General features: G+C 40.0%; 1 protein-coding gene across 1 annotated transcript in view; it reads left to right on the plus strand.

Moving 5' to 3' along the window:
- LOC109233607 overlaps positions 2349-13904 on the plus strand; it is a 20954-nt gene continuing 9398 nt past the window's right edge. The window contains exon 1 of the mRNA XM_019399489.1: positions 2349-2658. Coding sequence (XP_019255034.1) covers positions 2349-2658 — 310 coding nt within the window. The remainder of the gene's footprint in view (positions 2659-13904) is intronic.

The raw sequence follows: 13904 nt of genomic DNA on the forward strand, positions 1-13904 counted from the left end.
CTTGTTAGCATTTGCGATGCTAGTAGGCCAGGCCATTCTTCGCATTTGCGAAGTAAAGTCTGATTTTGGAGTTCGCATTTGCGAACCCGTGATCGCAAATGCGATACCTGCAACTGATCAAAACGATTTTGGATGGGATTTTTCGTTCATTCTCCCATTTTTCAAAACCTAAAATTCAAGAGGCGATTTTCCAAGGACTAGTTCTTCCCCAAATCATAGGTAAATGAATCTTAACTCATTTCTTTCAATCTTTTACTTCTTTTCACAAGATTTCATCCTAGAATCTAGGGTTATTCATGGTGGAATTGGGTGTTTTTGGGTAGAACTTAGGAATTTCAAAATTTGGAGATTTAGACCTCAAATCGAGGCCGGATTCCAAAACCAATTGTATATCTGCGCTCGGGGGTGAATGGGCAATCGGGTTTTGGTCCGAATTTCGAGTTTTGACTAAGCGGGTCCAGGGTCGATTTTTGACTTTTTGGGAAAAATGTTGGGAAATCTATAATTATGCATTGGAATTGGTTTCTTTAGCATTTATTGATGTTATTAAGTTAATTATGACTAGATACGAGTGGATTGGTGGTGTAATCGAGAGGTAAAGCGATAATTGAGCTTTGAAATACCCGTTTGCCTGTTCCTTTCCCCGTTCCTAATATATATTGCTTTCCTATCTTAATTGCTACTTGCTTATTGATGCTTCCATGTCTAATTGCTTCTTGTTAAGTGTTGTTTCTCTATTGACGTTATTAATTGTCCCGTAGTTTCATTATATCACACTGTTGGTTACGTTGGTTTATTGGTGCTTCATGGTGCACTTTGGTTGGTCTTGCTGTGTAGTATTAATCGATGAAGTTTAGTAATTGTAGTGATATTCCGTTGTTTTCATTTGAGGTATAAGTGTTGTGGAAGATTGAGTTAACTTGTGGGATCGGGTTGCACGCTACAACATGAGGAATAAGGGTGATATATTGAGGAGTAATAAGGGTGGACTGGTGGGATCGGGTTGCACGCTGCAACAAGGTGCAATAAGGGTGAATGTCGATTTTGTTATTGATTATATGGTGCGATCGGGATGCGCCCCGCATCAATTATTATTTATGTATTCTACTTCTGCTGAGATTCATTATTATGGTGTTAAAACTCGCTTAAGGATTGGTTATAACTGAGTATTCGTAGAAATACTGGCTTTCATATTTATTTAATCCGGGTTACTGTTATATTTCATTCTGTATTTCCTTTCTGTCTTAGTATAAACCGTTGCAAGATATATATATTGTTATGCCCCGCCGTATCCTCGTCACTACTTAATCGAGGTTGGGCTCGGCACTTACCAGTACATGGGGCTGGTTTACTGATACTGCACTCTGCACTTTTTATGCAAATTTCGGAGCTGGTAGTGGCTGATCGAGAGGTCGGTTGCTGATACTACATTCAGGAGACCAAGGTAGTCATACAGACATCCACATGCCCTAGTGTCCCCTCCAATGTTTACTCCATTTATATTTTACTTTCTTCGAGACAAATATATTTTTCTCTCAATCCCATGTTTGTAGTTATCCATAGAACGTTCGTGAGTTGTGACACCTGTTTCTGGGTGGTAACTATTTCAGATTAGTTAACAGTATAAGGCTAGTTAGTTAAATATGTACTTCCGCTTTTATTTCTGCTAGATCAGCTTTTGTTAATCTTAATTATGAAAAATATAAAGGAAAAAGGTGATTATATTTCTAACGTTGGCTTGCCAAGCGAGTGCGATGTTAGGTGCCATCACGGCCCCGACGGTAGGAAATTCGGGTCGTGACAGTGATGGACATCGTTATCTTGATAAAGAGGAAGAAGATGTTTGTACAGGGTCAACTGAGGATCAAGTGAGGTGTTTTGACTAAGGATAATGCACAGGAGGTTGAGGGGCGGCGGATGGATACGGGTGCCTGGAGGAGTGGTGGGGATGATAGCGCTATGTAGACTGCGATGATGGACTGTATAAGGGAGGCGGCAAAAAAAGGTGTTAGGTGTCTCGAAGGGCTACTCTGGCCGGCACCAAGGCCACTGATGGTGGAATGACGTTGTCCAAGGTAAATGCAAGCAAAGAAGCGGCGTACCTTAAGTTAGTGGAGAGCACCAACGAGGAGAAGAGGAGAGCGAACAAAGTAAGATATAAGGAAGCTAGGAAGGCGGCGAAATTAGAGGTCACGGAAGCTAAGAATGTTGCGTTTGGTCAATTGTATGAGTAACTCGGGGGCAAAGGTAGGGACAATAAGTTATTTCGGCTGGCCAAAGCAAGAGACAGGAAGGCTCGTGACCTGGATTTGGTGAGGTGCATCAAAGATGAGGAAGGTAGAGCATCGATGGAAGAGTCCCAGATTAAGCATATATGGCAGACGTACTTCCATAAATTTTTAAATGAAGAGGGGGACGGTAACATCATGCTAGGGGAGTTGGGGCACTCCGAGAGTCACCGAGACTTTAAGTACTGTAGGCGTATTAAGGTTGAGGAGATCGTGGGAGCTATGCGTAAGATGAGTCGGGGAAAAGCGACAGGACCAGACGAGATTCTAGTAGAATTTTTGAGATATATGGGTAGAGCAGACTTGGAATGGCTGACTGGGCTGTCTAATATTATTTTCGCGACGAAGAGGATGCCAGATGAGTTGAGATGTAGTACGATGATTCCATTGTACTAGAACTAAGGTGAAATCCATAATTGTAACAACTATATGGGCATGAGGTTTCTAAGTCATACCATGAAAGTTTGGGAGAGGGTGGCGGAAGGGAGGGTAAGGAGGGCGGTGTTGTCACGGTCCAAAATCCAACTAGTCGTGATGGTACCTAACCATCCTGCTAGATAAGCCAAGTAGCAACAATTCAATTCAAATGAGATTAATTGAGGAAAAAGAAATGATGAAATAATTGAGCTTTTATACAAAATCTCAAAGAATGGTAGTACAAATCATGAGCTTCTAAGACTTAGAGTTAACAAAGCTAGTATGAAATAAATACATCATTTGGTCAAAATGTACATAAGCAGATTTATACATCTAAAGCTACCACGAACAAGAGGTAGTTATAATTGGAATGCAGGTACATCTCCAATGCCAGCTCCCACCATACGCATGAACATCCCCTCCAAAATCTGTATGCAATGTGTAGAAGTGTAGTATGAGTACAACCGACCCCATGTACTTAATAAGTAACAAACCTAACCTTAGGTTGAAATCAGTTATAATCTTGGACGAACGGTCATAGTCTAACACCAATAGCCAAGAATAACTTGTAACAACATAATAAAAGCAGTACAAGTAATAACTCAAGATATGATGTTGAGCTCGTTCACAGTTACTGAAAAATAGGTATGCCTTTCAGGTATAGCAGTAAAACCCAAATCTTTCACCGGGATCACCAAGATAGGAGTATATAAAAAAACTACGATTTTTCCCAAAAAAACATTCAACAACAGATAAGATCTTTAATTATCATATAGCATGAGGAAAGTACATCTCTATACCTACATGTCGTGCATGAGAATCATGCATGTCACAATATCATATAGCATGAGGAAATGTATCTCAATGCCTGCATGCCAAGCATGCACATCAAATCTAATTCATCACAATAAAAACTAATGTACTCACATTCTCAGAGTACTCAATCTCACTGCCTTACGTTGAATCACTTGGCACACTCAATCACTCGGCACTCGGTCACTCGACACTCGGTACATGTGCTCACTGCTGGTATGTCAGACTTCAGAGGGGCGGATCCTGCCCAAGTGCTAATATAAGCCAACATGGCCTGCTGCGGCGTGCAGCCGGATCCATCATGAATCAATAAAACATGTTTCGGCATGCAACCCGATCCTATCATGAATCATTAAAACCTGTTGCAGCGTGCAACACGATCCCATAAATATCTTTCACAATCCGGCCTTCAGGCCCCAACACAGTCATCAATCTCTCCATCCCTCGGGCTCACAACTCCCATGCCAATCAACCCAAATAATGATAGCATAATGTGAAAACAAATGGTAACAGAGACTGATATATTATATGCAAATGAATATGATTGAGTATGCAATTGCAATTTAAGCAAATAACTCAACAACAAGGATGACCTTAGTGGGTCCAAACAGAATAAGCATATAGCCTAAACATGATTTCTAACATAATTCACAGCTCATACAATCAAACAAGTAAGGGGAACATGGATGTAACAAGATATAACAGCAAAACAAGTCTGGTCGTAGTCTAATAGTTGACTAAAATCTTGATTTCCTCGCTGTACGCCCACACACTCGTCACCTAGCATGTGCATTACTTCAATACATCTTTCATAACACAGTTCCCAGAGTAAAATATCCTCAAATCCAAGTTTAGATATGTTACTTACCTCAAACAAGCCGAATCCAATATCGAGCAAGCCAAACAATAATCTCGAATCTAGCTAAAAGCAATTCAAGAACATCAAATAATTCCAAACGAAACAAACCTAATCGATTAAGGTGGAATCTTTAATCAAAAGCGAAAGTCAACTAAAATTCAAACCGCACCTCGGAACCCAACAAAACTCAAAAAAAATTCGACAACCCATTGAATAACGAGTCCAACCATAATAGTTTCACTCAAATCCGACTCCGAATCGATGTTCAAAACTCAAAGATTCACTTTATGAAATTTTAGACAAAACCCCCAAATTTCTCTTTCAATATCATCAATCAAATGCCAAAATCGAAGATGTATTCATGAAATATAATCAAAACCGAGTAGAAAACACTTACCCAAATCCATGTGGTGAAAATAGCCTCAATCTGAGCTCCATAGCTCAAAATAAGCTAAAGTGTCTGAAACCTTCGAAATAGTGTACTTTATACATTGTTCTAGGGTGCCCTTTGTGATCAAGGTCACAACATCGCGATCGCTATTAAAAACTTTTCCAAGACAATTTTTACTGTATGTGATCGTGGCCATTTTCCCGCGATCGCGATGAACAATCTTCCGTTAACCCTTCCAAAACTCTTTCCAGATAGCCTATAGCGTACAAGCCAATACCTTTTGTATATAACTCCAAACGACAAACAATTTGATTTTCCGAAAACTAGATACAAAAGGCTAGAACTTTCTTTTTTGGATCATCTCCAAATTATCAATAGATTGTAAGATATAAGCTTCCAAAGTTGGGTCAGTGACAATAATATTTTCCTCTACACGATCGCGAAATTTTCTCATAGTGAATGCGACCCGAAGTCTGCGATTGCGATGCACGCTCTTGTGGCCAAAAGCCAACAACCAAAAAATGGCCTACAAATGGTCCGAAACCACCCCGAAACTCACCCGAGCCCCTCGCCACACCGTCCAAACATACCAACAAGTCCCAAAACATAACACGGACCTATTCCAGGCCTCAAATCACACATAACAACATCAAATTCACGAATCCCCAATCAAGATCAATCTATTAAGTTCATATATCTTCATATACTTCAAGCCTAGTCAATCCGAAATGAACCCAAATTTTGCATACAACTTCAAAATGACATAACAAATGTATTCCAACTCCTGAAGAAACAATTCAAATCCGATACCATCAAAGTCAACTCTCGGTCAAACTTAAGAACATTCTAAACCTTCAAATTTCCAACTTTCTCCAATTAGTGCCGAAACCTTCTAGAAATATCTAAAATGACCATCCGAGCCTAACAGAACCATCAAAACTCTTATCCCGAGGTCAAATACTATAAAGTCAAACTTGGTCAACTCTTCCAACTTAATGATTCAAACATGAAATTCATTCTTCCAAACTATTTCGGAATTACCCAAAAAACGAAACTGATGATACGCACAAGTCATTATACATCATATAGAGCTATTCATGCCCTCAAACCAACGAGCGGAGCACAAATGCTCAAAATTACCGCCCGGGTCGTTACATTATCCCCCACTTAAACATACATTCGTCCTCGAACGTGCCCAGAGTCGTTCCAAAGCCATCAAACCGCCGTGTAACCTTACCATGCACATACCCGAGGTGATCCCACGCCACCCCATTCCATATAAGGCTGACATTAGAACATAACTGAAGAGCCTCACTTCGTTCTTAGCCCATAAACCTTGGTACCCAATTTCCCATATCCGGAATTTCTTACAAGACCCGAATCTCGTATCTACACACTGTATAAGTCTGAACAAGCTGTATAGCGCCATAACCATAATCCAACATGTCATCACATGAAATACCATATAACTCGCATACTCATAACAATAATTTCTGATCATAGTAGCTGCTCAAAAACAAACCCAGTACTGGTAATGAACTCCATATCAAATAAAACTTCATTTGAAACCTTCGTACACTGCCGATGATGAAAGAAACACACAAAAACTCATAAGCACTGATTAACTCAACAAGTCACGGAGCTCTCCCTCGTTTGACAAGAACCATAGCCAATTTCTAAGCCAACTTTCGATATTATTCTTCCAAACATACCGTAATAAAATATGATAGTATCCTTTCTAGGTCAATGACCTTATCTCATCAAACACAACTATTCTATTGACATGCCACACCAATACAACCTAAAGCCACAAACCCAACAATCTGTGTACCAGTAAGCAACAATTCAAGTGTTCTCAAATATGGAAAATGACTCAAATGAGAGAACCGTCCTGCAAGCTCAACAAGTACCACCATAACAAAATGCTAAGAACCCATCACACAGTAGAACCAAGACATACAAATCTATCACAAAGGATCATAACCCAACATAACCCTCACGCAATGCGTGACCCCATCGAAATATCGGTCCATATAAAATACCTCAAGACACAATGGTCAAAACCAACAACCGCACACAATTCGACATCAAGTACATAAAGGGCATGAACATAACCATGGAGAAACAAATGACACAATGTACCACAATCTGGAAAGACTATCAAGTCGCAATTGACCATTACACACCCTAATCACCATCTCGCTGTAATTTCATTAAAAGGCACAAACAGAACCGCACCAAATGTGCATATAACCAACGAATCACAACCCTCGTAGCATGGAAGAGTAACACATAGAACATATCAAAACATGAACAAGCTGAACTTTAACTGAATGACTCACCCCTCAACACTAGGAGTTCTGAGTGAACAAATCCGACCCGGTGTAGAATGCACATCCTCCTCGGGACTACTAATGGGCCACCAAATCAACTCGGGTCATCCCCCATATGGATAAATAGTCCTCCAAAATTCCTCAATGATCTAACCATAAAACCTACTACCATCTGGCTGACTTTGGCCACATCTTCACAGTCTATAACCACGAAAAAATTTGCTTATGAGAACTCCCAATCTCCAAATCCACAGAACACATGAATCACCATAGCTGATTCCAACTCCACCACTCGAATGACTAACACACTCTCATACACAATCATCCCCACAAGAAATATTTCTATAATTTTTCCCTGCCACATGGCAAAATCTGAACATGAGCAGTCGATCAACCAGGCGAGTACCGCAATACCAATGAAGCATCTATAAGTCAAACACAGTGCGCCTTCTGAAATACGCATCCTTTTCAAACAATACCAAGTAGTAGTAACATTCATCTAATCATCTGAAACCATCCATGTTGTCAACAATTCATGACTTTACCTCTAAATATGAACCGCCACCTTGTACATGTAAATCTCAATCCCACAGGATGCACCACATCTAGCATGACATCATGTGAAAAGCACGAGAATCTCATTATCAACTCTTAGTCACAAGCAGAATATATACATAATCAGTTAGAGACCTTCCACTTGATCCCATCTAGGAGAAAATCGTAACACGCCATATACCCTACATACCAGTAGCTAATATCCATCTCACGGCAGAAATCATTGAGAACACTTCAAAATCCATTTGCACATAAACAAGCTATTGGAATTGAATCCCTCTAACTGAACCAAGTCACGCAAGTTGCCAAACCCAATAGTATTTCCACAAAACACCTGTACAGACTCACCACATAATAAGTGCCCTAAGAATCGATCATATCCGTTACCGTGCTGATCCAACCTACTACCAAGTTGTCCTATTTCTTTGAGTTCCTTTCGAATTACCCTCAAGTTGACACTTCTCCATGCCAGAACACCATGATCCTTACCCAAAGATCACCACAAAAGATCGTAGAATAAAACCACACTGCCCTAAGGCCCATAAGCGATCGTGTCCCCTCTTAAGCACCCCAAAAGTACCACAACTGAGACATCCACTCTGAAGAGACCTTCTGTGAATTAAAGGTGGTTCCTTTTACCTTTCTGAAAATTGAAATGTAGAATCCATAATCATATAGAAATACTTCCAGTCTCAACACCATCGAATGCAAATCTCAGATTCTAGACACATAAAAATCCGGAAAATTCTCAACTATCACATACAGATCTTGAATCCATTAGAACCTTCTTGAGAGACACCCACTATACTCAAATCTCAACTGCACCGACCAAACGGGCCGAACAACCTGTGCCCTATTACCATAATAACACCCAAAGAAGTGATCCACACCCTTAAGAAACCGAGTGAATCCCGTTTCTTAGTACATTATATCCATCACGAACAACAACCTTAAACTACTCCCAAGACGTCCATATATTCGTAAGGTATAATACACTTTGCATCAAGAAATTTCCTTGCTTATTCCCTCCTCAAAACCAGCCTCTGCAAGTCATAACCGATCTACAAGTCTGCCTCGGATCGAAACCAATACAATAATAACCATGCAAACAAATTGCCGATTGTAGACTCCCCTACTTGGCTCAAAGACATAGAATAAAACATCTGATAACTAACAATACGCATACTCTATTACTGCCATAATCCCGCAGTGAGATTCAACTAAACCCTTCATAAGCTCATGTAATACAAACCATAAATATCTCAAGTCATCTACTAAGCTCGCATTCATCCTTGTGACACTCAGGTCAGCTTTCACAACCAATCGAAACTCAAATTTCAACACATATAACCCACTGGTAGAAAGAAATTCTCCATACAACATCATAAGGATCACACATCTGTAGATTACCTCGCAGGTGATAACCCACATGCTTAGCCTTATTCTAACATCTCTCTACACCCTTTCACAGCTATGACTACTACGCAATCATTTAATCTTCGTGAGTCTGAACTCATCAACAAGACATGCGAATCTACTTCTTTCCACAAATAAGCAACATGAAAGATCACTCAACACGATCATAACTCGAGACTGTACAACACATCAAGACAAAATTCAAGCGTCCAATGGTCCTTTTTACATCCCAAGAAACCTTTTTTCGCTGCATCCAAACCATCTGAGCGCATACCACAATTACGTCATACTCTTCATATAGCCATCCAACCACTCACCGAGCCATAAAATTCCACTCATAGGGACACTAATGGACATATTAGTGCAAAAGCACATGCCATAAGTTGATGATTAAACCTGGCTAAAGTCCTCCAGATTGTCCCATCACCAAAACACAGGAAAAACATCTTGCACCTCATCCAAGGAATCACAAGCCGCCAAAGCACAACTGATACCGAGCACTCACATACACATGCGAGTGAGTTGTAGGAATTCAAAGAGATATGCTTCAAGATGAATCAATGCAACATGATAAGGAAATAAGGATGGTAAGTTTATTCTAAATACCCTGTAGGCTCTGGAAGAAAGATATGAACGTCATCTTACCAATTTGCAAGATTCTACTAGTCACTTGCTCATGACTCGTAGAACCTATGAACCTAGAGCTGTGATACCAACTTATCACGACCCAAAATCTAACTAGTCGTGATGAGTCCTAACCCAAACTTCTAGGTAAGGCAATTAGCAACAATCTAATTCAAATAAGATCAACCGAGAAAAACAAATGATGAAGTAACCTAGCTTTTATACAAAATCCCAATGGTTGGTAGTACAAAACATGAGCTTCTGAATCTTAGAGTTTACAAAGTTGGTATGAAATAAATACATCATCTGTTCGAAATGTATTTAAACAGATTTATACATCTAAAGCTACCAAGAACAAGAGGCAGCTATAACCGGAATGCAAGTACATCTCTAATGCTAGCTCCCACCATACACAGCAATATCAGCTCTAAAATTTGCATGAAAGGTGAAGAAGTGTAGTATGAGTACAACCGACCCCATGTAATCAATAAGTAACAAACCTAACCTTAGGTTGAAAGCAATGATGAGCTTGGACAAACAGTTAGAGTCCAATACCAATAGCCAAGAACAACTCGTAACAATATAATAGAAACAGTACAAGTAATAACTCAATCTATGATCCTCAACTCATTCACAGTTACAGAAAATACGCTTGCTTTTTAGGTATATCAGTGAAATCCAATTCTTTCACCGAGATCACCAAAATATGAGTATATTAGAAAACTATGATGTTTCCCAGAATAAACTTTCAACAACAGACAAGACTTTTCATTATTAGATTGCATGAGGAAAGTACATATCTGTGCCTACATGTCATTGTGCAAGAGAAGTCATGAATGTCACAATACCGTATAACATGAGGAAATGCATCTCTATGCCTACATGCTAAGTATTCATGTCAACATCAGAGTGATAAACTAATGTACTCACACTCTCAGAATACATAATCTCACCGTCTTACGGTGAATCACTCGGCACACATAATCACCCGGTGCAATCAATCACTCAACGCACTCAATCACTCAGCACTCGGTCATTTGGCACTCGGTACCTGCGATCACTGCTAGTATGTGAGACTCTAGAGGGGCGGATCCTGCCCAAGTGCTAATATTAGCCAACATGGCATGCTCCAGTGTGCATCCCAATCCCATCATGAATCAATAAAATTTGTTGCGGTGTGCAGCCTGATCCCATCATAAACCAATAAAACTTGTTGCGGCGTGCAGCCCGAACCCATAAATATTACTTACAATTCGGCCCTCAGGCCCCAACTTAATCATCAATCTCTCCAGTCTCTCGGGCTCACAACTCTCATGCTAATCAACCTAAATAATGATAATATAATGTGACAACAAATGATAACATAGACTGAGATATGATATGTAAATGAGTTAATATTACTGAGTATGCAATTACAATTTAAGCAAATAACTCAATAGCAGAGATGGCATCAGTGGGTCCAAACAGAATAATTGTATAGCCTAAACACGATTTCTATCATGATTCACAGCTCATATAATCAAACAAGTAGCGAGAACATGTGTGTAACAAGATATAACAGCAAAACAAGTTTGGTCATAGTCTAATAGTCGACTAAAATCATGATTTCCTCGGTGTACGCCCACATGCTCGTCACCTTGCATGTGCATCACCTCAATACATCTTTTATAAATATGTTACTTACCTGGAACAAGCAGAATCTAATACCGAGCAAGCCAAACAATGCTCATATAGACGTCACCTTGCACATATAGACCTATGAACGGTTCAAAACTAGCCAAAAGTAACTCAAAAACATCAAATAATGCCAAATAAAACAAACTCAATTGATAAAGGTGGAATATTGAATCAAAAGCCCAAAGTCAACTAAAAAGTCAAATCTGGGTCCGCAACTCAGAACCCGACAAAACTCACAATATCCGACAACACGTTCAATTACGAGTCCAACCATACTAGTTTCACTCAAATCCGACTCCGCATCGATGTTCAAAATTCAAAGATTCACTTTATGAAATTTTAGACAAAAACCTCCAATCTCTCTTTCAAAATCATCAATCAAATTCTAAAATCGAAGATGGATTCGTGAAATATAATCAAAACTGAGCAGAAAACACTTACCCTGATCCATGTGGTTAATCGCCTCAATCTGAGCTCCATAGCTCAAAATATTCTAAAATTTCTGAAACCTTCGAAATAGAGTAATTTATACACTTTTCCAAAGGTACCCTTCACGATCGCGGTCACAAACAATGTGATTGCATTTAAAATTTTCCAGGACAATTTTTACACTATGCGATCGCGATGAACAAACTTCCATTAACCCTTACCAAACTCTTCTCATACAACCTATAGTGTATCATCTATAATGTTTTGTACATAACTCTAAATGACAAACAAATTGATTTTCATAAAACTACATACAAAGGGTAGAACTTTCATTTTTGGATCATCTCCAAATTCCTTATAGATTGAAAGATATAGGCTTCCAAAGTCAGTCCAGCGACAATAGATTTCGAAAAGGCTTTCGTGACCCGGTTCAGAGAGCCCAAACAGCGAATTTGCTCTTTGCAAATGCGACCCGAAGTGTAACGACCCGACCGGTCGTTTTGAGATTTTGTGCTTTGATCACTATTTTTCGGGCCTGACTTGCCCCGTGTAATGTGTTATGACTAAGGTAGATCATTGGATTTGGTTTTCAGGAAAATTTGGAATGAATTTGAAAGAACAATCTCAGTTGAAAGCCTTGAATTTTGAAGGTTTGACCAAGAGTTGACTTATTTGTATACGAGTTCGGACCGGAATTTTTATGATTTGGTTAGCTTCGTTTGGTGATTTATGACTTTGGAGCGTGATCGGAATTGGTTTTGGAGGTCAGGTGTAGAATTAGGCTTGAATTGGCAAAGTTAGTATTTTGGCGATTTCCGGTTGATAGATGGGATTTTGACCCGAGGGTCGGAATGGGATTCTGAGAGTTGCTGTAGCTTCGTTATGTCATTTGTGATGTGTGTGCAAAATTTTAGGTTATTCGGACGTCGTTTGGTCGGGTTTCTGATCGAAAGTGTATTTTGGGAGTTTTTGGAAAACTTAGGCTTGAATTCGATGAGTTTTGAGTACTGCGATATTGTTTGAGGTGTTTTGATGATTGGAACATGTTTGAATGATGTTATGGATTATGTTTGTATGTTTGGTTGAGGTCCCGAGGGCCTCGGGTGAGTTTCAGGTGGTCAATCGGGCCATTTTTGGAGTTTTGGAAGTGCAGAAATCAGTTCCAGCAGTTGCAGACTTTTTGGTCTTCGCGTTCGCGAGAGGAGCCCCGCGTTCGCGAAGAGTCTGTTGAGTGAGTGAAGGTTTATCCTTCGCGTTCGCGAGGCATGTGACGCGTTCGCGAAGGGTTCATGAGCTGTTCAACGCGTTCGCATGGTTATATTCGCGTTCGCATAAGAGGAATTGGGTCAGGTGGATTGGTAGTGAAATTTGTGCTTCGCGTTTGCAGGAGTGGGGTCGCATTCGCGGAGGTTTGCCTGGGTAAGCTACGTGTTTGCGAGCTGGTTGTCGCGTTCGCGTAGGAGAATTTTGGTCAATGGAATTTTTGTGCTTCGCGAACGCGAGGCTTTGACCGCGTTCGCGAAGAAGGATTTTTAAGTGCTGGGCAAAATGTTTTATAAAGGCTATTCCGCGATTTTGAGGTTAAGAACCTCCATTGTTGAGCGATTTTGGAGCTTGGGAGAGCTAATTGAAGAGAGATTCAAGGGGAATCACCTTGAGGTAATATTTTTGAACTCAATACTCGTTTCTATTATGAAATCTACCTAGAAATTTATGGAAATTAAGCCAAAAATTGAATAACTAGGGCCTGAAAATTGGAGATTTTTGAATTGGGATTTGATAGGCCATTTGAGCTCGGATTTAGGAGTTCTTGATATGTATGAACTCGTGGAAAGATAGGGAATCTATTGATGTGAAAATTTCTGAGTTTCGAGAAGTGGGCCCGGGGCTCGGGTTTTGGTAATTTCGGGATTTGTGCCCGTTATTGTTTGTTATCGCTTGGGCTTTGTCCCTTAGCATATTGTGATGTATTCGCTTTGTCTTTGGATAGATTCCACGCGCGTGGAGGCCGATTTGAGGGGAAAAGGCATCGCGAGCTAGAGATTTTGCCGGTTCGAGGTAAGTAATGATTGTAAATGATATCCTGAGGGTTTGAAACCCCG

Source organism: Nicotiana attenuata, chromosome 10, assembly GCF_001879085.1.
Source record: "Nicotiana attenuata strain UT chromosome 10, NIATTr2, whole genome shotgun sequence".
Lineage (NCBI taxonomy): Eukaryota > Viridiplantae > Streptophyta > Magnoliopsida > Solanales > Solanaceae > Nicotiana > Nicotiana attenuata.